General features: G+C 42.3%; 1 protein-coding gene across 1 annotated transcript; it reads left to right on the forward strand.

Annotated features, from left to right (window-relative positions):
* The first annotated feature begins 240 nt into the window (after nucleotides 1–240).
* cUnh6orf120 (chromosome Un C6orf120 homolog) lies at nucleotides 241–13,865 on the forward strand. Its single transcript, XM_084318145.1, has 3 exons — nucleotides 241–320; nucleotides 7,687–7,978; nucleotides 10,602–13,865. Exons 2-3 carry the CDS (start codon nucleotides 7,745–7,747, stop codon nucleotides 10,971–10,973), a joined length of 606 nt encoding a protein of 201 aa, XP_084174271.1. The 5' UTR covers nucleotides 241–320; nucleotides 7,687–7,744; the 3' UTR covers nucleotides 10,974–13,865.
* Nucleotides 13,866–27,292: the final 13,427 nt, after the last annotated feature.

The following is a 27,292-nucleotide window of genomic DNA, read 5'->3' on the forward strand; positions in this document are numbered from 1 at the left end:
ATGTCCCGGGCTGAATTTGTGTCCCAGTCCGCCCCTGGCTGTACTGTATTGTACCCATTCTGCAATCTGTTAATACAGTTTTCAATCAATCAATCAATGCCCTTGACATGAAAGGTTTGAGAAGTGTAATCTCTGGCCTATAGTAACAGTGGGCCTATCGTATAGAGTCTATAGGCCCACTGTTCTGCTCAGTACTGCACTGCGCCGCTAGGGGCCAGTAGTCTTATGCTTGCTGTTTGTGGGGATTCCGTGGAGCGGAAGTTAAGAAGTGAACTTTCGCTGCGCCAGGTTAACGATGCTGATTCGAAAATGACAGACGTGTAAGTAATGGTGATACAAACATGTAACGTTACAGGGAAACAGTCGGCGACTACATGTATGTGTAGGCCAGGTCGCGGTCTCGGTATATTTTCTTAGCGGTCTCGGTATATCTTCCAGACCTTGGAAGCAACTCGGGCGCTATTTTAGCAAACGTTAGCAAGCTAACGTCAGCGGCAGCTAGCTAACGTAGCTACCTTTTAGATGTGATGGCTAACGTAGCTAACTTTAGATGTGATGGCTAACGTAGCTAACTTTAGATGTGGTGGCTAACGTAGCTAACTTTAGATGTGATGGCTAACGTAGCTAACTTTAGATGTGATGGCTAACGTAGCTAACTTTAGATGTGATGCTAACGTAGCTAACTTTAGATGTGATGGCTAACGTAGCTAACTTTAGATGTGATGGCTAACTTTAGATGTGCATTGGAGGTGGTGGGGGGGGGGACACACTGTACAACTGTACAAGCAAAACTGTACATTGGAATATTGACAAGACTGATTGATTGATTGATTGAAAACTTTATTAACAGATTGCAGAATGGGTACAATACAGTACAGCTCAATACACACAATTAACACAGTTAAGGGGATGCAGACCAGAGAAAGACTTTCGTCTTGTTTACTTCAGGGTCCCCCATTTTCAATTCATCATACCATACCAGACCATACTTGGTAATTTATTGTACATTGGAGGGGGTTGGGTTAGGACATTTACAGGGGCCAGTTTCGAATTGCAGTCTCCCGTAGGTGTTCTTTGAGAGTGCTTTTGAAAGTTGGTAGTGATTCACATTCCTTTACAGCTGTGGGTAGGGCGTTCCACATTGATGTGGCATAATTGCGAAACGTGTTTAGTCCCTTGTTTGAGCCGAATCTGGGTTTAACATGATTTGGAGCTCCCTCTGGTGTTGTGATCGTGGTATTCACTGACCTTTGGGAAGTATTTTGACATGTACATGGGTACCTTAGTGGTGTAGTGTATCTTGTAGACCAGGCCCATTGCAAGTTGCTGTACTCTGTCGTCTACTCTAAGCCATCCTAGGTTGTCAAAGTGGGCAGGGGTGAGGTGGGTTCTAGGGGTAAGGACAGGTCAAGCAGTAGTGTGACCAGTTTGTTTTGAGATGTTTGTAATTTTGTTTTTAGCGCCTTTGAGGTGCTTTGGTACCATGAGGTGCAAGCATAGTCATAGTACCCTTGAATGAGTGCTCCTGCCAGAGTCTTCAGTAGAGATGTTCCGATACCATTTTTCCCTTTCCGATCCGATTCCGATTAGGGCTGGGCGATATGACGATATTATATAAATATCGGGTACAGTTCATTAACGATACACTTTTTTAACGTATTGTGGATATCGTGATGTTTTGCCCAAGAGGATTGTGTCGCGTCAATCTGGTCCACACCCGTTCAAACTTTTGAACAACGCCGCCCCCACACACACTACTGCATCAAAGTTACTAATTATTATTAACAAAGGCATTCGTTTTGTGGCATTAACGTTATATAGTTAGTTACACGTTCAATAACATTAGCGTATTTACCCAAACATAGCAACGTCCGATGACGACATAGATAGCAAGCGTTACTGTTCATATCTCAGCCCGTGCGGAGTTGTGCATGCCCATTCTGCGGTCTGTTAATAAAGTTTTCAATCAGACAGATGTATGGAAAGGCTTTTATTATAACATTCGTTGCAATAAAATCATTATGGCTTGTTTAGTCATGCTGCGGTGCGCTGGTAATCACTCGTCTGCCGCAGGGAGCTGTTGTTGTCGTTGAGCTGAGCTCAGCTCTCGTCAAAATCAATTGCGGAAGTAAAAAACGCATAGAGCTTGCCGATTGGTGCTAAGAACAGCAGGGCGGGTTCAATCGGTGTGACGTAATTTGCAGACTCGACTGTCAATCAAAATTATGCTGTTGCCGGCTGAATGATCGAATGAATGAGAACGTTATTAACGATTGCAGAATGGGTACAATACAGTACAGCTCAATACAACAACAGTGGACTGGGGGATGAAGACCAGAAAAAGACTTTCGGCTTTTTTACATAAGGGTCCTCTATTTTCAATTCATCAAAACATTTAGAGACATACAAATATACAGTAGTTTCATAAAAATGCTAAAATGCTATTTATTGATTGATTGATTGATTGATTTAAAACTTTATTAACATATTGCAGAATGGGTACAGTACAGCTCAATACATACAATTGTTAAGGGGATGCAGACCAGAGAAAGTCTTTCGTCTTGTTTACATCAGGGTCCCCCATTTTCAATTAATCATATTTCATATCTAAATCATATAATATCTCATTGCTACATATATGCAATATATAATCTAATAATCTAATAATCTAAATCTAATATATAATATAAAAATGCTAAATGCATGGGTATTTTATTTAGTCTTTAATGTTAGCTTGCAAACTCAAATACTGTCTTGGTAAGCCTCATAATGAATTGTTTGGGGAAAAAAATAAAAACATCGTGATGTGTATCGTGTATCGCCGAAAGGTCAGAAAATATCGTGATATCATATTTAGGCCATATCGCCCAGCCCTAATTCCGATACCTAAGCTTTGGGTATCGGCCGATACCGATATTTATCCGATACCAGTGCATAAAAAAAAATTTAAAAAAAAAATTATATAAATTATACCTTTTTTTTTTTTTTTTTTTTTTTTTTCAGATACTGTTATACTGTTTTTTAGTAATAACTAGAACGTATGGTATTTATTCAACAACAGGTGATTGTATAGATTTGTATTAGTATCATTAATCAATGAGTATGGGCTGCAGCACTGCAGATATACCCTACTCCAATGATCCACACGGACATTAAACGGTGTTGCACTCGCTACTCAGTGGCTCTGCAGATATACCCTATTCAGTCTGTAAGCTAGTGGCAGACGTTCATGTTGTGATTTTTGATGCAAAATAAATATTCAACATTCTCTTTTGAAACTCCGCCTCAGACTCTTATCCTTTGGCACTTGCTGTACTTTGCTTGCAGGTCTGCAGCCATTATTGCTGGATTATGTGAATAGCACCAACTTTAGACACGGTAACGTTATCAAGCTAAGCTAACTGACCTAGCTCGCCTTCCCGCATCGACATTAAGATAACGTTAGTAATAGTCAGCTAACGCTAGTCCGTAGCTACTTAACTTAAATACAATTCACCGTGGGTGCATTATTGTTGATAGACGGTCACGGACAGTGTTAGGTCCTGGAGAAAGGACAGGCGATCATCTGATTTGATGTAACGTTAAAAGCGGATGTTGTTCCAACTAGCTATCTTTCCAGCTAATGCTATCATAACACCAGCCAAACACATCCCGATTCCCGTCCGAGCTCCCCGTCACACCGCACTGTCGGGGACAATGGAATTTAAGAAAGTGTATCTGCTGTTAAAATGACACAGCATCACACTTTAAAACATGTTCATTTTATAATCCTCACTCTCCGCAGGACTCGGCAGGAGATAAATTACATCATGGGATCGGAGGCTAGAATTTACGTGTACTCGCCGATACCGATACTAGCATTTTAGGCAGTATCGGCGGCATTTCCGATACTAGTATCGGTATCGGAACAACTCTAGTCTTCAGGGTATTCCTGTTTACCAGAGAGGAGATCCAGTACAAGAATCTAGTTTGTTGGTTGACTTTTTTTATTACATTGGATGCCATTTTGTCACAGGAAAGATTTGCCTCTAGGATGGAACCTAGGTATGTAATTTCATCTTTCCTTGTGACAATATTGTCACCCACTGTAACTGAGAAGCCGTCGGTCTGGCTGAGTTTGTTATTTGAACCGAAGAGAATGGACTCTGTTTTGCCCAGGTGTAATGATAGTTTATCAGCGAGCCATATGCATATTCTGCCTAGTTCCGAGCTGAGGGTTTTTTCAACCTGTAACTTGTTCTTGTTAGAGACCACCATGGCTCAGTCGTCCGCAAACAGGAACAAGTTGCAGTCACAAGCTGACCACATGTTCTTTGCATAAATTAGGAACAGTAGCAGTCCTAGTATGCTTCCTTGTGGAACACCACAGCTCACTGGGAGGGGGGGGGGGGGATAGGGTACCGTTTACCTCCACCATCTGTTCTCTCCCCTCCAGGTAGGATTGCATCCAGCTCACTGATAGACTATCAAACGTTTCAAAACCAATTGCTTTTAGCTTGTCAATCAGAATGGTGTGATTGACAGTGTCGAAGGCCTTTTGTAGCAGCATGACCATGCCGCAGTATTTTCCCGCGTCCACCTCTTGTTTGATGTGGTCGTTTAAATAGAGAAGGCATGTGTCAGTGGAGTGGGATGTTCTGAAGCCAGATTGGAATTCGTAGATTCGATTTTTTTCCCGCAAGGTACTTTTCGACCTGTTTGTATACTATTTTGTCCACGACTTTCGAGATGGAGGTAAGGATAGAAACAGGCAGGGTTCCCACGGTACCTGGAAAACATGGAATTTATTTTTTCATTTTCCAGGTATGGAAAAGTCATGGAAACTGAGCAAAAGTGAACACTTACATGGAAATTTAAACAGTTGTCCTAGAAAATGTTATTGGATGATGATGTGTAAAATAGTAATCAAATGAAACTATTGAGCACATAATTAAGATGAGTTTATAAAAATCCTTTTACATGTGAACAGCTTTTAGTGTAGATAGAAATGGATGATCCCGTGTTGTAGAGCATGCTCTTGGCATCATATCTGGTATATTGGATGTTGGAATTGATGCAGGCAACCTGGTGATATGGACTTTAAAAGTATAGTTTCGGATTGGTGGACTTCCGGAATAATAAGCGAGAACCGTTGCTCGCGATCTCAATAGAACGGTCAAATACATGCATTTCCCAGCCAACACAGGAGCCTTGACATCTACAGTGAAACTTCTTATGCAAGTAGCTGTGTTTTAACTGTGTGGTAAACCTGGGTGTAGGGCTGGGCGATATGACGATATTATATAAATATCGGGTACAGTTCATTAACGATACACTTTTTCAACGTATCGTGGATATCGTGATGTTTTGCCCAAGAGGATTGTGTCGCGTCAATCTGGTCCACACGTTACTCGTTCATATCTCAGCCTGTGCTGAGATATGCCCATTCCGCGGTCTGTTAATAAAGTTTTCAATCAGACAGATGTATGGAAAGGCTTTTATTATAACATTCGTTGTAGTAAAATCATTATGCCTCATTTAGTCATCCTGTGAAGCACTGGTCTCCTACTCGACGGCCGCGGGAAGCTAACGTTATAGTAGCTTTGTTGACGTTGTTCAGCACACGGGACATTCAGGAAGTCAAAAAATAATAACGCTTGCCGATTGGTGCTAAGAACAGCAGGGCGGGTGCAAGCGGTGTGACGTCATTGGCAGACTCGACTGTCAATCAAAATGATTATGTTTCCGTCAGAATGAATGAATGAAAACTGTATTAAAAGGTTGCAGAATGGGTACAATACAGTACAGGAGGATGAAGACCAGAAAAAGACTTTCGGCTTTTTTACATAAGGGTCCTCCATTTTCAATTCATCAAAACATTTAGAGACATACATATATACAGTAGTTTCATAAAAATGCTAAAATGCTATTTATTTATTTATTGATTGATTGATTTAAAACTTTAACATATTGCAGAATGGGTACAGTACAGCTCAATACATACAATTGTTAAGGGGATGCAGACCAGAGAAAGACTTTAGTCTTGTTTACATCAGGGTCCCCCATTTTCAATTCATCATATTTCATATCTAAATCATATAATATCTCATATGCAATATATAATCTAATCTAAATCTAATATAAAAATGCTAAATGCATGGGTATTTTATTTTGTCTTTAATGTTAGCTTGCAAACTCAAATACTGTCTTGGTAAGCCTCATAATGAATTGTTTGGGGTAAAAAAGAAAAACATCGTGATGTGTATCGTGTATCGCCGAAAGGTCAGAAAATATCGTGATATCATATTTAGGCCATATCGCCCAGCCCTATCTGGGTGTATCAACGTTAGTTAGTAAGCAGTGCAATCTTGCTAGCTATCAGCTTACACTAGAATTGTTGAGGTAATTTTTACCTTGCTTTTAAAATACTAGAAGGCGATAGTTAGTTTTTTTAATTTTTTACAGTTTTTGTATTTTTCTGACATGGGGGCTCAACACTAAATGACAATCAGAAATGTCAAGTTGCATGTTGTTATTCTAACCAGCTTAGTTCTGTTGCATTTCCAATTTATTTATTTAAATTATAAAATGATCAGGAATCGATAAGGGAATCGATAAAGAATCGGATCGATAAGCAGAATCGATAATGGAATCGGACCGATAAAATCTTATCAATTCCCATCCCTAGCGCGCACACACACACACATATGGCACACGCTGATATCTCTGTGAAAACAGCTCTGATTATCCTAAGACTGGTCAAATAGATTCCTTACCTCAGATCAGATGTTCTCCAAAAAGATTATTCCAATTCCTGATCGCCATTCCAAATATCGATTGCGTTTATTGATTCAGCGCTGGGTACTGGAAATACAGATTCCACGCTGTTCTGAGGGTCGGCGAAGACTTGGATCTCTTCGGATGGCTTGCCGGAGAAGTAAAATGAGGAAACTGGATTTCTCCCCCCCCCCCCCCATGTCTTTCATTCAGTCTAATCCAATGGGGTGCAGTACAACAGGGAGAGACGATGGGGGGCGGTATTTTCCCAATGGAGCTCAGAGAGAGTTTGGAGCACTAACGTGAGACTAGATTGATGAAATATGAATTCAAATCGATAATAATTATTTTTTTTTAAAGACAAAAAAAGCGCTATGTCGTCGCTGGCATTCAATGTGTTAACAATTGTGTGTATTGAGCCGTACTGTATTGTACCCATTCTGCAATCTGTTAAGTCGAATTTTCATTCATTCATTCGTTCACTCCATGCAAGGGCCACTGCTCTACATTCACTAGGGATGGGTACCGAATTCGGTACTTTTGAGGTACCGAATCGAAACACGTCGGTACTACAGAGTATCTAATCAAGTGAGATACTGAAAAAAAAAACTTTTTTTTCTTTTTTTTTCATGTCAACGTTCACACGCACAATATATGCTTACCTAGGATTTGACTTTATTCAACAACAAAGCAGTCGGAGCAATGACAAGCCGAAAACTGTCGAAATTGTAGTTATTTGAAGTTTGGATTTTCTTTTTTACGACTGAGGTAGGTAAATTACATTTCTTGAGACTAAAGTACCGAAAAAAGGTACCGTTGGGTACCGGTATCGATTCACAGGTACCGGTTCAAATGTGAAAGGTACCCATCCCTAACATTCACGTTGATCCTATTTAACATGCTCGCCCCCCCCCCCCCCCCCGTCTTCAGGTTCTCCGTTGCGGTCCAGTCAGCGAGGAGGGACTGAGGAGACGACAGCCTGACCACCATGGTGCTGCTGTCCTACGTTAGTGTCCTGGCTGCTGTGGTCATCGTCCTGGTCCAGACGAGAGACTTCCTGCATCCACTGGAGGAGGAGGAGGAGGAGCAGGACAACCATGGCGGCGTCCCGGACGAGTGGGTGTTGCTCCACGTGGTCCAGGGACACATCGCCGCCGGGAACTACAGCTACCTGCGCCTCAACCACGACGGCAGGATCGTGCTGCACATGCGCAGCCTCAAGGTGCCGTGAGGAGATGTGAAGCCCTACCTACCCACATTCAAAACCTCTCTAAAACAGGGGTTCCCAAACTTTTCAGGCCGGGACCCAGAAAATAAGGCGTCAAGAGAGCCGCGGCCCAATGCACATCGTCAGGCTTTTTTTTTTTTTTTTTTTTTTTTAGGTGACCGATTTTTTAAGCCAAATATCACTTCAATCCTAAATTAGTTCAAGTTAGTTATTCATTTATATGTGCTATTTATGAGAGGGCTAACTTGTTGCATAATAATAATAATAATAATAATAATAATAATAATAATAATAATAATAATAATAATAATAATAATAATAATAGCCTCATTAAAATACTATTGTTGCTTCGGTTGTTTTCAGCGTTTTATGTGCATAATCTGTTATTTAGTTTGAAATGTTCGTTGAAATAAGTAGATTTTTCGTTTTTGTTTATTTATTAAGTTAATATAAAACCATATAGTCACATTTTAGAATACAATAGAATATAATTTTAGAATACAACTAGAAACACTGTCCTGGCCTGCTTCTAAGTTCAGTGGCCTGAAAGAAGAAAAAAAAATTATTTGGAAAAATCATCTCGCGGCCCTCCCGTGGCTGCTCGCGGCCCACCTTTGGGTCGCGACCCCGACTTTGGGAACCACTGCTCTAAAAGAGCACCTACGGGAGGCTGCAATTCTAAACTGGCCGTCGTAAATGTCCAAACCCCCCCACCCCCACCCCCTCCTAATAGACGGTCTCCTCCCCACCGTATATATTCTCTCCCACCCACCCACCCCCCCCCTCCTAATGTAGTCTCCTCCCCCTCGTATGTATATATTCTCTGTTAGGATCTATGGGTAACAGTACTGTATATTTGCATATCATATATGTCACAAATGTAACAGTACTTTATACCTGTATGTCCCTATGCCATAAATGTCATGATGTCATAAATGTCACTATGAATTGAAAATGGGGGACCCTGATGTAAACAAGACAAACGTCTTTCTCTGGGTCTGCATCCCCTTAACTCATTCAACGCCAATCACGGAAAAAGTCGGGTTAAAGGATAACTCCACTATTTTGGGAAATTAGCTTATTTAACATCTTCCCTGGAGTTAGACAAGAAGATGCATACCTTTTTTGTCTCTGTGCGTGCATTTTAGCTTTGGGAATAGATGCTCCGTTAGCATAGCTTAGCTTCATCACTGGAAGTGAGGCAGGACAGTAGCCTTACAGTGCCTTACAGTGTATTGCAAGGTCTGACATTGACCAAACTTGATATGCATGACCTTGGTGGGCTCTAGGTCAACTCCTGAAAAGGGGGTCAATGTCAGACTTTGCAATCAAAAGTTAGGGGGCTAATAACCCTTGCCATAATTTCAGTGCGCCCCTAACTTTTGATTGCAAGGTCTGACATTGACCCCCTTTTCAGGAGTTGACCTAGAGCCCACCAAGGTCATGCATATCAAGTTTGGTCAATGTCAGACCTTGCAATACACTGTAAGGCACTGTAAGGCTACTGTCCTGCCTCACTTCCAGTGATGAAGCTAAGCTATGCTAACGGAGCATCTATTCCCAAAGCTAAAATGCACGCACAGAGACAAAAAAGGTATGCATCTTCTTGTCTAACTCCAGGGAAGATGTTAAATAAGCTAATTTCCCAAAATAGTGGAGTTATCCTTTAACTCGTTCAGCGCCAATCACAAAGTCGGGTTTTAATCGTTATTTCTTTTATTAGCTATATCCATTCATTTTCATCCATCCAGCCTGATGTTATCATTGGGAATGGGTCTGAGCTCGCAAAAGGGCAAATACCGCCGCCTACGCCTTCCAGCAGGTATTGCACTCTATTAGAAATGGTGTAGTTTCTTTTCAGGGCCGATCTGAGCCGTACGGGCGGGGTTTAAATACTCAGACGAGGCAGGCCTTTACAACGATGGCATGGTACACTAACCCCGACCGCCCGTTCATGTGTAACGCTCGGTAATGTGGGACGGACCTCCACAAGCACTATTTGGAATGGCGATCAGATAATTGGATTCTTTCTTTTGCATTGCATCAGAGACCAGGTAAGAACACTATAATATATAAAATCTTGCGTTGATCTGATATTTATTTCGATCGCGGCTGCGTGTGTGTGGCTGTGTGCCGTTGAGTGGGAGGAGGTGGCGGGGGAGCCCCGCGGTCCAGGGCCCTTTTCATTCTTGCATGAGGAAGGATAATAATGATAATCTAGCGTTGATTTCAGGAAGATTCGATAATCGGGCGAAAAATGACAACGTGTTTAGTGTATTCCAGAATCACCAAAACTATTCTACTCAAAACGGTACAAAACGGAACAGTACGGATGAAAAAACAATCCGTTTTGTACATGTTGACCTGAAGCAACTCACTGACAATCGACGGGTGTATTAATTTAGACCCATAGCCATAATATAAGATATATCTTAAGCACGTGCAAATCTCGCAGTCCCCCCATTGATTAAAGCGATGGCGTACTAGCGCCCTCTGGCGTATTAAGCGATGGCGCAGAATGAGTTAACAATTGTGTGTATTGAGCCGTACTGTATTGTGCCCCATTCTGAAAATCTGTTTAAAGTAAATAAAGTTTTCATTCATTCACTCACTCAAGGGGGACGCCGACCTGTACGTCTCCGACGAGACCCTGCGGCCCAGCTTCGACACCTACCGGCTGCAGTCGGCGACGTGCGGCCGGGACGCGCTGGTGGTGCCCGGGGACTTCGTGCGCCCCGTGGGCATCGGCATCTACGGCCACCCGTCCCACCGGGAGAGCGAGTTCGAAATGCGGGTGTTTTACGATCAGACTGCGCCCACCCGGGACCCGTTCGACAAAGGCGCCTACCCGTCGTCCGAGAGCGGGGGACAGGGGTCGTCACAGAAACGGCCTCGGGAGTCGGACGAGGAGGACTTCCAAGAGGAGGAGTCCATCTTCTGGACTATTCTGATCGGTCTGCTGAAGATTATACTTGAAATCTTGTTCTGAGAATGGACCCGCGTTGGTCCCTCACGCCGCCGTGACGTGAAGAGACTGGGCTCTTTTTTGACGTACAGTTGGGAGTTCACGAGTGGCTGAAACCTTGACCTCTGTGCTAGTTTTTTTTTTAGATTTGAACTGAGCTAAACCAAGAGAGGGGACATCAAAGGGAATATTTTTGGAGTTTAACTTATTTTCGTAAAATCTTTGATTTAATAATGAAGACAAATTGTTTGCATCAATCAACCTGAGAGTGGAGACTTGATTGGCTTTGAGTCGACGAACCTCTGCCTGTGAAACGACTGAATCAACCACTTTCTGTCTTAGCGTTTGTTGCATATCTACATGATCGAATGGGGCCGTGTCAAAACCCAGCAATGTGATTGTCTGGGTTGTCATTGTTGTTCCCTATTTGGAACCGTCGGTGTCGCACTTTACCACACGTTCTGGGTCGGTGTCACACTTTACCACGCGTTCTGGGTCGGTGTCACACTTTACCACGCGTTCTGGGTCGGTGTCGCACTTTACCACACGTTCTGGGTCGGTGTCACACTTTACCACGCGTTCTGGGTCGGTGTCCACACTTTACCACACGTTCTGGGTCGGTGTCACACATATTTTGAACATCGTTTATTTTTTAGGACTTTTGAACAATATTTTCTTGTCAAAATTGTTTTAATTCAGTCTTTCTTGCTAACAAAAGCCCAAACCAGGGCACTAATTGATAAAAGGTTCTTAGAAACTAAATGTGTGTTTACGACCAAATCCAAGCCAAAATTGTGATTTGTGAATAAGTTGTTGATGTAAAAAAAAAGATTAGCTAAATCTAATTTCTATCGTTATCCAAAGTATGAATGCTATAGATAATATAATCATTATTATTTTTTTTCTTCACATTCTTTGAAATGGTCGTACGATTTAATCTTGGATTAAGTCAAAGAACAGTTCGATAATTGAGGCGCCAGGTCCTCTTGATGTATCTTACCACGACTTAAAGGAACACGCCAACATTAAGGGAAATGCACTTACCATATTTTTGTCCAGAATCTGACAGGAAGAGGGATACAAATTTCCTCTCTGGTTCGTTCAGTAGAAGGCTATCCGGCTGCTGGCTAGCCTAGCTTAGCACAAATGAATGAAACCGGATACGGATCAGCTAGCCAAGCTTAGCACAAATCAATGAAACCGGATACGGATCAGCTAGCCTAGCCGTTGGCCAAAAAAACTTAAGATAGGCTAGTGAGGTCCATATCCACTTCCAATGATTTGTGCTGTGCTAGGCTAGCTGATCCGTATCCACTTCCATTGATTTGTGCTATGCTAGGCTAGCGAGGTCCGTATCCACTTCCATTGATTTGTGCTGTGCTAGGCTAGCTTGCAGCCGGATATCTTTCTACTGAACGCACAGAGGTGTGTGCCTTTTTAACGACATGTTATAGTGTACGGTGGACAATTAGATCCGAGTACCCAAGTCCAGTCACTGAGGTTTAAAGGAAAATGTAAATCACCCTACTGTCACGATAATGAGAGAACTCACTAGTACAATTTCAGAGAGTTTTCCCCCCCAGTCTGATTTCTCCATAGTAAAACTGGGACAAGACATACTCACTGAAATTGTACCTTGTGTTTATTTGATAATCGAGGGGGAAACTACCAATTTGACATCACTGTACTGATACTCATGCATTTAACTATTTGTGGTGGGCCTGTCTGCTGTCCTGCTTGACCGCCACAAATAGATATTTAGGGGAAACACTGGTTCTTAACTTACCCTGTCTACGGTAAAGGTGGCACTACGGTCTCGAAGCGGGAACTATTTAAAAAGGTGGCACTACGGTCTCGAAGCGGGAACTATTTAAAAAGGTGGCACTACGGTCTCGAAGCGGGAACTATTTGTGAAGGCGGCACTACATCTCAAAACGGGAACTATTTATGAAAGCGGCACTACATCTCAAAACAAGAACTATTTGTAAAGGCGGCACTACGGTCACGGCTAGAAATTAAAACGCATTTAGCTGAAATGCATTTTAACTTAGAAAATGTATCATTACACACACAAAAAAAAGTCATCTCTTTTAGGTTTAAGGTGGGCTGTGATGTCTCCAGTTGGGTTAGGTTTATAAACAGCCGGGTAAGGGTTCGTTTTATAAACGGTTAGGTTTATGTTTATAAACAGTGAGGTTAGGGTCATGGTAAGAGTTACCGTACTTTTCGCACTATAAGCCGCACCTGACTATAAGCCGCAGCAGCTAAATTGAATGATGTGTACATATATAAGCCGCACTGGACTATAAGCTGCAGGTGTTTTAATGTTTAATTACCATATGTAATTAGCATTGGGACACAATACTGTCGGACAAATAACAAGAATTAACTCATTTACAAGTTGTATTAAGTTTAGCAAATAAGGGAACAGATAAATAACATTTCAATGCAGTCAAAAAAGCAATATTTAGATTTTTACATTTTCGGGTTTGGTCACGTCGAGTCACATATAAGCCGCACAGTTATATAAGCCGCAGGGTCGAAAAATGGGGGGAAAAGCCGCGGCTTATAGTCCGAAAAGTACGGTAGGTTTATAAACGGGTTACGGTAAGGGTTAGGTTTATAAATGACTTTAAAGGTGAAAGGTCAACAAAACGTGGATACCTTCTAGCCATGAGCCAGCGCTGCTATTACTACCCTATCTGGTGAAAAGGATGTTTGTGATTCAGTTCTATGAGGCGCTCACCGGTGCCTGTTGGACGAGCTCTAGATTTGAACGTCCGTGGATTGGAGTCGAGTTATGCATTTAACAATGTCCGTGTACCGATGAGCAGAAACGTTCAGCAGTGCCTTTTTGATCAGTCACTTTCTGGGCGAATGCAACCCAGAGACTTTTAATAAAGATTTCTAAATAAACTGAAGTAGTTGTCTCCATGCTGTGTTAAAAAATTGTTCTGTTGCATGTCTAACTAACTTAATGTCTCTGGATACCTTTCAGGAACACGTGACTCTCCCTCTCATACACGGGCTCGGAAAGAGAGAGACGTTCAAAATATTATGACATGTCGGAGGACACTTTAGCTGACTCCTTTATCCAAAGCGACTTCGAAATTGTGAACAAGGGGTACATCTCTGGCAGCTACGGGTCAGTGGTGTTGTTAATCAAATAGTAACAAGCTTGAGTGTTACATTATATGCATAGTATATAGACGGCATGATTTATTGATTGAAAAGTTTATTAACAGATTGCAGAATGGGTACTGTACAGCTCAATACATACAATTGTTAAGGGGATGCAGACCAGAGAAATACTTTCGTCTTGTTTACATCAGGGTCCCCCATTTTCAATTCATCATAACATATATGACATACAGATAGACAGTACTGCTACATCTATACATTTATGACATATCAGATTTGCAAATACAGTACTGTTTGTGATACAAAAGTGTCCAGAAAAGGAGTGTATATACATTTGGCGTAGAAACTGTACATTGGAGGAGGTTGGTTGGGTGGGGTGGGGTTGGGTGGGTTGGGTGAGGGCTGTACATTGGAGGTGGGGGGGGGGGGGGGTTGGGTAGGGGACACACACATTTTACACTGTACATTGGAATATTGACAAAGCCTTACTTGGTCATTTACTGTACAACTAGGTTAGGACATTTGTTGGGGCCAGTTTCGAATTGCAGTCTCACGTAGGTGTTTTTTGAGAGTTTTTGAAAGTGGGTAGTGATTCACATTCCTTTACAGCTTTGGGTAGGGCGTTCCACATTGATGTGGCATAATTGCGAAACGTGTTTAGTCCCTTGTTTGAGCCGAATCTGGGTTTTACATGATTTGTGGAGCTCCCTCTGGTGTTGTGATCGTGGTATTCACTGACCTTTGGGAAGTATTTTGACATGTACATGGGTACCTTGGTCGCGTAGTGTATCTTGTGTATGATAGGTAGTAGTAACAAGCTTGAGTGTTACATTATATGCATAGTATATAGACGGCATGATAGGTAGTAGTACTGTATAAGTATAGTAGTAAAAAGACAGTAGAAGGTTTGTATTTAATCTTTTTATTGTTTGAAGAAGTGTGTTTTTAGTCAAACCTGGAAAATTGGCCCGGTTTCAGCTGTTCTGACTGGTGGGGAGTTCGTTCCACCATCGTGGAGTGAGGACCAAGAATAGCCTGCTTCTCTTTGATGACCCCCCCCCCCCAGGAGCTCGGATAGGAGTGGGTCTGAGGCAGTCAGCACTGTTGTTAGTATGAATTAACCTTAAAGGAACATGCCAACATTATCGTGTGGCAGTACTACCAAACGGTTAACCCTTTCACTGCAAGCATACACAGAACCCTTTCACTGCCACACAACAGCCCGTTAAGAGAATGCATTGTACATACATTTATCATTTTCTGTGCCACATTCTATACTGATTTGGGCTCATATTGTGATTAAATGAACATGAAAGGTGTTCCACACAAAATCAAAGTGTATTTTTAATAAAGATCTTCAGGGGATACAATGTTTCTTTTTATACTTTCAAATTAAACATCTGCTGTGGCTTCTGATGTATACAGTGTAATCAGGGTGACTGGATGTTTGTTTTTAATCTGAAAATATAATCTCTGTGTACCATCAGAACTTTAGTCCCGTCTGGGCCCCAGTCTTGGTAGAATCAAAGGTGTGGAGGTTTTTGATTGATTGAAAAGTTTATTAACAGATTGCAGAATGGGTACAGTACAGTACAGCTCAATACATACAATTGTTAAGGGGATGCAGACCAGAGAAAGACTTTCGTCTTGTTTACATCAGGGTCCCCCATTTTCAAATCATCAGGTCCGTTAATAATCCCAGCAACGGGGTAAACGGTAGGTAATTAGAACCGTTCTCCTCTCCTGTTGACACGAGAAGGAGGACAAACTGTCACATCGATGCCAAAACAAACCGCTCGTACACAATCTGCAAACCCCCCGAGACGACCACTGGGGGGCACAGTGGCGTTACCGGTCTGACTGAGGCTATGGTTAGACTAGTGTATTCCTGGCGTTTTTTTAGACGTTTTTGACGACGTTTGATGTCCTATCTACACAGAAATGCGTTTTTTGGCGTTTTTTTGTGGATACGGCTGAAACGCAAAATTGTGTTTGCGTTTGGAGATACGCAAAAAAAACGCTTCGACAACCGTGTAGGCAGCACGGAGCAGTTGTTGCGAAAACGCCCATGCGCAGTAGATACCATCTGCGTGCCCTTCCTGTGTACAGTGTGTGTGTTTGGGGCAGAGCTCCGTGTCCCAAATAGCTTCAGCTACCATGTGTTGTCAAGTTATTGTTATAAGGACCCCAGTCCAAGCTACAACAGTCTGCATTCCCTTAACAATTGTTTGTATTGAGCCGTATTGTATTGTACCCATATGCAATATGTTAAATAAAGTTTACATCCATTCATTCTGCTAGCATTACCGATTGCATGAGCAGCTGGCTAACGTGAGCTATCAGGATTCAGACCCTGTTAGCTCAGAGTTCCTCTTTCAACTTAACAAGCATTAAACAAAATGGCCCAGTCATCTATTCACCTTTGTTTAATACACACAGCGTTGTCTCTAATGTTATCTAACTACTGATAGCTCGCGATATCATCAGTTTTGTTGCTGGCTAAGTAGCGTGAGCTAACGTTAGCTTCTAGCCACAATGCTATATTGTTATAATGGCATACTCCATTGACGTTAGCATGCAGCTAACAATGCTACCGACTCCGAGCGTTCTTTAGCCTAAACTATCCGCTCTTGGTGGTCACTTGTGTTGATGTTAGTTTTGTTTCATCAACAAATGACAGGCAGAACACACAGTGAATGTATCCGTTTTGTTTATTGCACTTTTATTAGGCTTTGCTGAAAAATTATTGCTGCATTGAGTAAAGCAAGATGGTGGCGCGGCATAGGCGCCTGCCTTATTGACACTAGGCTTGTTCAAGATGGATTTCGGTTTGCCTCGACTAGTAGACGAGAGTAGCCGAGTGAAGCCGGGGGAGGAGTTAAGAGGGCGGACACTGCCGATTTCACGAGAGCCTCTCGCCTAGTCTCGCGCGGCAGATACGCTTTCACGTCACCACACACACATTACACACCTGTCCAGCTCATTATAATGCAATGGCCGTGTGCAAAATTAGATCAGATTCAAATGTACAGCACACCATATACTGCTACAGTGGAATATACTATTCATGATATACCATAATGTATACCATCTTGTTGCGCGCTCCTGGCCGCACGCACACACAACACACTGCTGTATGTGTGTGTGCGTGTGTGTCTGACAGCTGAATGAATGAATGAATGAAAACTTTATTTAACAGATTGCAGAATGGGTACAATACAGTACGGCTCAATACATACAATTGTTAAGGGGATGCAGACCTGAGAAAGACGTTTGTCTTGTTTCCATCAGGGTCCCCCATTTTCAATTCATATAGACATTTATGACATACATAACATACATGACATTTATGGCATAGGGACATATAGGTATTTAGTACTGATACATTTGTGACATAGGCGGTATTCAAATATACAGTACTGTTACCCCTAGATCCTGACAGAGTATATACATATGATGGGGAGGGGACTGTACATTAGGAGGGGGTGGGTGGGTGGGAGGGGAATATACATACGGCGGGGAGGGAATATATACATGCGGTGGGGAGGAGACTGTCTATTAGGAGGTGGTGGGGGTTTTGGGCATTTACGGTGGCCAGTTTCGAATTGCAGCCTCCCGTAGGTGCTCTTTAAGAGCGGTTTTGAATGTGGGCAGGGATTCACATTCCTTTACAGCTTTGGGTAGGGCGTTCCACATTGTTGTGGCATAATTGCGAAACGTGTTTAGTCCCTTGTTTGAGCCGAATCTGGGTTTAACATGATTTGTTGAGCTTCCTCTGGTGTAGTGGTTGTGGTATTCACTGACCTTTGGGAAGTATTTTGACATGTACATGGGCACCCCGGTCGTATAGTGTATCTTGTAGACCAGGCCCATTGCAAGTTGCTGTACTCTGTCGTCTACTCTAAGCCATCCTAGGTTGGCAAAGTGGGCAGGGGTGAGGTGGGTTCTGGGGTTCAGGTCAAGTAGTAGTCTGACCAGTTTGTTTTGTGATGTTTGTAATTTTGTTTTAAGCGCCTTTGAGGTGCTTTGGTACCATGAGGTGCACGCATAGTCATAGTACCCTTGAATGAGTGCTCCTGCCAGAGTCCTCAGGGTATTCTTGTTTACCAGAGAGGAGATCCGGTACAAGAATCTAGTTCGTTGGTTGACTTTTTTTATTACATTGGATGCCATTTTGTCACAGGAAAGATTTGCCTCTAGGATGGAACCCAGGTAGGTAATTTCGTCTTTCCTTGTGACAATAAGTTTGAAGCTTGAAGTTTATCATGATGATATGATGATAAGTTGATAACGCATAACATAATAAAGTTTTCAATCAATCAAACGTCTCATAGCTCCCTGGCTGTCACATGGCTGGTGACTGACAACTTTTCTGAGCCAATAGGCGCTTTGCGCGACCGTAGCAAGTCGCTTCCCAGCCGGGAGCAGCCGGCAGCAGCCGGCTGAGAGGTACTGTGGAGCCTTGCTCTGATGGCTGCGCGCGGCTCGCTCCCGCGGGAGTTCCGCGCCTCGCCTCGTCAGAATTTCAGAGCAAATCGGACAACATTCTAAGTCTAACCGTCATGCAACGCGCTTGGCGAGGCCGTAGTAAAACCTGCGCAGATCTGCGTCCGCCTATCCCATCTTGAACAAGCCTATTTTCTTTTGCTGGAGCTTCCACCAGGAAGTGTATGAGGTGCACAGTGGTGGAAATGAACGATAGGATGAAAGGATATTCTCCCCTATTCACCTGCAGTGTCGACTCCTGCCACCAGGAGAAGGTACTTTCCCTAGAAGCGCCATATCAAACTCTTTTTCTTTTACCTTTATTTACCAGGGTAGGTTCTCTGAGCACAAATGTTCTTTTTCAGTAATGCCCTGCTTCACATTCACACAGTTCCATTCACACCTGGGAGCTGCCCAGTACAACCACAGTCTGACACCTGGGAGCTGCTCAGTACAACCACAGTCTGACACCTGGGAGCTGCCCAGTACAACCACAGTCTGACACCTGGGAGCTGCCCAGTACAACCACAGTCTGACACCTGGGAGCTGCCCAGTACAACCACAGTCTGACACCTGGGAGCTGCCCAGTACAACCACAGTCTGACACCTGGGAGCTGCCCAGTACAACCACAGTCTGACACCTGGGAGCTGCCCAGTACAACCACAGTCTGACACCTGGGAGCTGCCCAGTACAACCACAGTCTGACACCGGTGGCCACTGAGCAACTCCACTGGAGCAGTTGAGGGTTAAGTGCCTTGCTCAAGGGCACTTCAGCGGTTGGTATTGAGGGTATGGGAGAGAGTTATCAGGGTTCCCACGGTACCTGGAAAACATGGAATTTATTTTTTCATTTTCCAGGTATGGAAAAGTCATGGAAACTGAGCAAAAGTGAACACTTACATGGAAATTTAAACAGTTGTTTAAAAATGTTATTGGATGATGTGTAAAATAGTAATCAAATGAAACTATTGAGCACATAATTAAGATGAGTTTATAAAAACCCTTTTACATGTGAACAGCTTTTAGTGTAGATAGAAATGGATGATCCCGTGTTGTAGATCATGCTCTTGGCATCATATCTGGTATATTGGATGTTGGAATTGATGCAGGCAACCTGGTGATATGGACTTTAAAAGTATAGTTTCGGATTGGTGGACTTCCGGAATAATAACCGAGAACCGTTGCTCGCATACATGCATTTCCCAGCCAACACAGGAGCCTTGACATCTACAGTGAAACTTCTTATGCAAGTAGCTGTGTTTTAACTGTGTGGTAAACCTGGGTGTATCAACGTTAGTTAGTAAGCAGTGCAATCTTGCTAGCTATCAGCTTACACTAGAATTGTTGAGGTAATTTTTACCTTGCTTTTAAAATACTAGAACTATGTTTGATCCCCATATGTACTATTTCACTCATTGACTTTTCCTAAAACCGTGTTAGTCACCACATTTGGGGGAGTTTGTTTTGAATTTGGATTCATTAATGAATAATGATGGTTAGCAAGCACATGCAGTACAAACTTACTAGCCAACATTCAGCTTGCTAACTAACTGAATGAATGAAATTAATGAATGAAAACTTTATTTAACAGATTGCAGAATGGGTACAATACAGTACAGCTCAATACACACAATTGTTAAGGGAATGCAGACCTGAGAAAGACGTTTGTCTTGTTTACATCAGGGTCCCCCATTTTCAATTCATATATAGACATTTATGACATAATAATAATAATAATAATAATAATAATAATAATAATAATAATAATAATAATAATAATAATAATAATAATAATAATAATAATAATAATAATAATAATAATAATAATAACTTTATTTGTATAGCACTTTTCATACAGAGGTTGCAGTTCAAAGTGCTTCACAACAGTAAAAAATACAGACATAAGCGGGCATAAAAAAGATAGGTAGCAAGGTATGGCAAATCACAGTGTTTCACATTAGGATCTAGCATCCCAATAGGCTCTCCGCTAAGGGCTCTACAGTGCGACCCTAAAAATAATTGTGTGCGAAAACTGCGAACCTCAAAAACCAATTACGCGCACGGTGTGCGAACTGCTGATGACAGCCTAAGTCGTACTTTTTATTTTTCCACTGAGAATCGTTAAAAAACTACAAGTCCCACATTGCGACCACCGTAACACTTCCGGGATTCTGAAATCAGGGAGGAGATTGCGGGGGGGGGTCAAATGAATGAATGTGGACGAGAGCCGTGATGTAAGTGGTTGCCGATACGGCTGTGGGGGTGCTGGAGACATGATCGAATAGACGTTTATGCACCTCGCTCTCCTGAACACGGCGTGACCCATTCCTAATCGCTCAGAATTAAATCGGCACAGAAAAAGCCCATTTTAAAGCACCTATTCCGCATAGCGAGGCCTTTAACCTTGAACTGAAGAGCCTGGACTGGTCAGATGAACTCAATGGTACACTGGTTGAAGAAACATGGCTTGGCTTCAAAACCAAATTTTCAACGATACTAAACAACATGGCCCCCCTAAGAACCACTAGGGTAAAAAATCGCGCTGAGCCGTGGATGCACGCTGAAATACTGACCGCTATGAAAACCAGAGACAAAAAATGCTCTGAGTTTCGTAAAAGTCAGTCAAAGCTTAACATAAGCACGAGCAGTGAACTCCAAGCCCACGTGACTGAACTAGAAAGAAACAGACTAAGAAATGATGTAAACTCCATGATCAAAACAGCAAAGAAAAAATTCATCAATGACAAAACCGAGGAAAACAAAAACAAACCGTGTGAACTTTGGAAATTACTCAATAACCAACTAGGCTGCAGTAAAAAACTTAAAACCAGATTCTCAAACATAAACATAAAGACGGACAACACGCTCATCACAGAAAAGCTGGATGTAGCCAATTACTTAAATAGTTTCTTCACAAACATAGCCACAACACTGGTAAACAAACTACCCTCCCACTCAGGGCATTATGGGGTAGAACACATAGTAGCATACTACAAGAACCTAGGGGTCCACAAAGACGACTTCAAACTGGAAATGGTAACAACAGATGAGGTACTCAAAAAACTGAGCGCCCTCCAACCCAACAAGGCCACTGGCCATGACAACATCCCCTCCAAATTCCTCAGAGACTCAGCAGCCGCCATCACCCCAGTCATCACACACATAATAAACCTCTCCATAAAACAGGGACACGTCCCCAAGGACTTCAAAATTGCGAGAGTGACCCCTCTGCACAAAAAAGGCAGTAAATTAGACCCAGGCAACTACCGCCCTGTTTCTATCCTTACCTCCATCTCGAAAGTCATGGAAAAAATTGTATACGAACAGGTCGAAAAATACCTTGCGGAAAAAAATCTAATTACGAATTCCAATCTGGCTTCAGAACATCCCACTCCACTGACACATGCCTTCTCTATTTAAACGACCACATCAAACAAGAGGTGGACGCGGGCAAATACTGCGGCATGGTCATGCTGGACCTACAAAAGGCCTTCGACACTGTCAATCACACCATTCTGATTGACAAGCTAAAAGCAATTGGTTTTGATAGTCTATCAGTGAGCTGGATGCAATCCTACCTGGAGGGGAGAGAGCAGATGGTGGAGGTAAACGGTACCCTATCCCCCCCCCTCACAGTAAACTGTGGTGTTCCACAAGGAAGCATACTAGGTCCGCTACTGTTCCTAATTTATGCAAATGACATGTCGTCAGCTTGTGACTGCAACTTGTTCCTGTTTGCGGACGACTCAGCCCTGCTGGTCTCTGACAAGAACAAGTTACAGGTTGAAAAAACCCTCAGCTCAGAACTAGGCAAAATCTGCATATGGCTCGCTGATAACAAACTATCATTACACATGGGCAAAACAGAGTCCATTCTCTTCGGTTCAAATAACAAACTCAGCAAGACCGACGGCTTCTCAGTTACAGTGGGTGACAATATTGTCACAAGGAAAGAAGATATTACCTACCTGGGTTCCATCCTAGAGGCAAATCTTTCCTGTGACAAAATGGCATCCAATGTAATAAAAAAAGTCAACCAACGAACTCGATTCTTGTACCGGATCTCCTCACTGGTAAACAAGAATACCCTGAAGACTCTAGCAGGAGCACTCATTCAAGGGTACTACGACTATGCTTGCACCTCATGGTACCAAAGCACCTCAAAGGCGCTAAAAACAAAATTACAAACATCTCAAAACAAACTGGTCAGACTACTGCTTGACCTTACTCCTAGAACCCACCTCACCCCTGCCCACTTTGACAACCTAGGATGGCTTAGAGTAGACGACAGAGTACAGCAACTTGCAATGGGCCTGGTCTACAAGATACACTACACGACCAAGGTACCCATGTACATGACAAAATACTTCCCAAAGGTCAGTGAATACCACGATCACAACACCAGAGGGAGCTCCACAAATCATGTTAAACCCAGATTCGGCTCAAACAAGGGACTAAACACGTTTCGCAATTATGCCACATCAATGTGGAACGCCCTACCCAAAGCTGTAAAGGAATGTGAATCACTACCCACTTTCAAAAACACTCTCAAAAAACACCTAAGGGAGACTGCAACCCGAAACTGGCCCCTGTAAATGTCCGAACACAACCCCCTCCAATGTACAGTAAATTACCAAGTATGGTCTTGTCAATAATCCAATGTACAGTGTTGTTTGTACAGTTGTACAGTGTCCCCCACCCACCCCTCCTACCCAACCCCCCCCCCTCACTCCTACCCAACCCCCCCCCCCCCCCCCCCACTCCTAACAGCACCCCCACAGCCGTATCGGCAACCACTTACATCACGGCTCTCGTCCACATTCATTCATATGCTCCCCCGCAATCTCCTCCCCGATTTCAATGTAACGCGGAAGTGTAGTGGTCTATCACAGTAGAGTGAAGTGACTGGTTTCATGGGAAATAAAGCAAATTACCAATCGGAAGCTCTCATTTGGCTTGTTTACTTCCTGAAACTCCGCCATTGCGATCAGGGCTCTCGTTTTCCGAGACACTAACTTATTATAGTCTCTCTCTTACCAATAGCAATAGATTTTAGAACACCTAGATTTATCGATAGCAATAGTAATATAACGTTAATGCAACAAAACGAATGCCTTGCTTTGTTAATCATAACGTTGATGCAGTAGCGTATGTCGGTGTGTTGGCTGTAACGGACATGACAATAACGTGTACACATTAAAATTGCGATAATATATTCTAACATTTTCAAATCGATGCAGTTGAATTTCCCCCTTAGGATCGATGCATTGTTACACCCCTACACCAAAGTCACTGGCCCACTCAGCCCACTGTGTATCTGTGTGTATAATAACTTGGCTAGCGTTATCAACAGCAGAGGTGGGCAATGGGTCCAGCTGCAGCGCCGGAGTGCAAGCGGTTTGATGTAATTGGCAGACTCGACTGTCAATCAATGGTCTACCTGACACGCAAACTCAAACAATGTTTCTGTACTGGAGGTGTACAGTATTTCAATAGGCAACCCTGAAAGGATTATTTTTCTAGAAGAGCAACACAGCCAAAACATAAGCATTGTATGCATAAAAGGGGCTAAAGTTAAGTGACTGAACCTTTTGTAGCAGTAGTTTGATTTGATAGTTTATTTGATAGGGACAGCACATGTTAATGAACATCAAGTACAAAATACAAAATGTAAACATGCAGGGTTGTAGCAAGAGCTAATTTACACACATGCACGCACAGTACAAATATACATTTATTTTTGAAAAAAAAAAAAAAACTGTTACTTGAAATATTTTCACTGTGCTCTTAATTTTTTTTGGGTGCTCCTAAATTTCTTTGTGTGCTCCTAAACTTTTTCATTTAGGAGCACATGTGCTCCTTGGGAAAAAGGTTAGCGTAGAGCCCTTACAGTTTTCAGTAACACAAATAATAAAAATAGTTTATACATACACAACATACATGACATTTATGGCATAGGGACATATAGGTATTTAGTACTGATACATTTGTGACATAAACGGTATTCAAATATACAGTACTGTAACCCCTAGATCCTGACAGAGTATATACATATGATGGGGAGGGGACTGTACATTAGGAGGGGGTGGGTGGGTGGGAGAGAAATATACATACGGCGGGGAGGGAATATATACATGCGGTGGGGAGGAGACTGTCTATTATAGTCCATGGGCCAGACCAGATATCGGTGCCACTCAGGGTGAATAAACTTACATATAATTTTTTCAAAGATCTATGTCTGTAGATTATATTTTTGTATGATAGCCGTTCCAGAGTGGTAGCTTTATCATAATTATCAAGTCATGAAGTATACCCACCCCCTCAGGAAATTGCATTTCAGATGCTGGCGCATATCCTGTTTAGATTCACGTAGAGGACATCTGTCAATGTTTCACAATATTGTGTTTGGTATCATTTTAAAGGGGACTATGTCATCTTTCATTCAAGCTAAGTTGTGAATCTTTCTGACCATTATAGAGGTCACTGGAGCTCTATGAACAGTCAACAACACACATTTTTACACGATTTTTGCCTAAATGATATACTATCTTTTAGCATTGTGTCATCTAGGAGCAACAGAGACACAAAATACAATATCTACAACACTCTCAGGACCATAAGGATTCAGGAAATGTCTAATATGCCTATACTATTTCATTTTTACAGGTCATTGTTCTTAAATTAGAAAAGCAGTATTAGGCTCCTATTAAACTATACAGAACAGCCACTATAGTCTAGAATGGAAACATTCTAGTCGTGATTTGTGAACAATAAACCATGCCTAGGGGGGTCTAACGACCACCCCTAGGCATGGTTTATTGTTCACAAACCACTCCTGCGCGTGATGTAATGCTTAAGTACAATGTTCGATGCATAATAGACAACAATATTTATTGTTAAGGTTCAAACTATATGTTTTCATATGCACTGGATATCATGGACTGGATATCTTCTTTGTTGACACAACATTCAAGTATTTTTTTCTATTTGTATTTTGTACCCTAAACTACTAATCATCATCATCATCATCACTAAAACTATTGTCAAAGTCTATCTCTTCGATCTCCATCTCTTCCTCCTCCTCATCAGACTCGTACTCTCCATCCTCCTCATCCATGTTATTTTTTGCGTAATCTGCCTCCTTATCAAGAGCTTCTTGCTCTTCTGACTCCACTTTCTAGGCCAGTACCTCAACAAGAGGAGGACAGAGGATGGGTCCAACCGTCCAGACAGGTTCTAACACCTCCTCATCCATTGTTTTTCCCAGTCCATACTTTGATCATAGGCTTTGGGCCTCTTGAATATTGGCTGTTCTGCTCTTTTGTAGCAGGCGACTATGAAGTTGGCTCGCTGTACATGTGGGATGAGACAGACCTTGGGGGGAGGCAGGCGTTCAATGTCTACTTTGGAGTTTGCATCCAAGACTTTATCAGCACCCATCATTTTCTGCAGCATCTTGGCTCACACAGCATCAACTGACTTCATCCAACCATGGCCATCCATAATGCATGTGAAGGACTCCATCTCCTGTTGGAGCTCATCTGTTACCAGTAACAATGCGCCAAGCTAACTAAAAGCCTTCTGGAATCTAGGGTTCTTCTGCAGATTATTCAACGGATTCACCTGTCTCTTTCATTTGAAAGCGCTGGCACAGTCATCCCCAGAAAAGTCATAGTATCCCAGCAGAGTGCTGCAGTACTCGAGTCCAGAGACTCAATGCACTACATTTCAGTAAAAAGGGAAAATAGATGTGATATATGTTTTTTTCAGCATGTTTTGCTTTTTCTGTCCTGAAATTTAATCAAGATGTGTTTGAATCTTAAAAATAACAATTGTACTGAATTCCATGTAGAAATGTGTGTTGTTGACTGTTCAAAGAGCTCCAGTGACCTCTATATTGGTCAGAATCTTAGCTTGAATGAAAGATGACATAGTCCCCTTTAAAATGATACCAAACACAATATTGTGAAACATTGACAGATGTCCTCTACGTGAGTCTAAACAGGATATGCACCAGCATCTGAAATGCAATTTCCTGAGGGTGTAGGTATACTTCATGACTTGATAATTATGATAAAGCTACCACTCTGGAAGGGCTATCATACAAAAATATCATCTACAGACATAGATCTTTGAAAAAATGATATGTACGTTTATTCACCCTGAGTGGCACCGACAAGTGAAATTTTGGCCTCTGGCCCATGGACTATTAGGAGGTGGTGGGGGTTTTGGGCATTTACGGTGGCCAGTTTTGAATTGCAGCCTCCCGTAGGTGCTCTTTAAGAGCGGTTTTGAATGTGGGTAGGGACTAGCTTGCATTGCTAGCTAACTACCAATACATTTTCACATTAGGCTGTGACATTACTTCTATACTAGTCCAGTGGTTCCCAAACCTCTCCTCGAGACACCCCAGCCGTTCCATGTATTTGTTAAATTCCACCACCAGCACACCTGATTCAACTAATAAAGGGCTAGTTAAGTTGAATCAGGTGTGCTGGTGTTGGAATTTAACAAATACATTGAACGGCTCGGGTGCTTCGAGGAGAGGATTGGGAAGCACTAGTCTAGTCGATTTTGTGTTTTGAGCACAAATTTCATCATAGATCTAGCCTCTTTATTTTGCTCTCAAAGTGCACCAGATTGATGCATTTAACTTTAAAATGTACAACAACAAACAAAAACAAAAAAACAGCGGACCCCCCTAGAGGGTCGGAGG

Source organism: Notolepis coatsorum (assembly GCF_963971535.1).
Source record: "Notolepis coatsorum genome assembly, chromosome: 7".
Taxonomy (NCBI): Eukaryota; Metazoa; Chordata; class Actinopteri; order Aulopiformes; family Paralepididae; genus Notolepis; species Notolepis coatsorum.

What these genes read in the sequence shown, in the direction of transcription:
- cUnh6orf120 (XM_084318145.1), top strand. Translation starts at nt 7,745, where the DNA reads ATGGTGCTGCTGTCCTACGTTAGTGTCCTGGCTGCTGTGGTCATCGTC. An exon ending in TGCACATGCGCAGCCTCAAG is followed by an intron (nt 7,979 to 10,601) that starts GTGCCGTGAGGA and finishes CACTCACTCAAG; the next exon opens with GGGGACGCCGACCTGTACGT.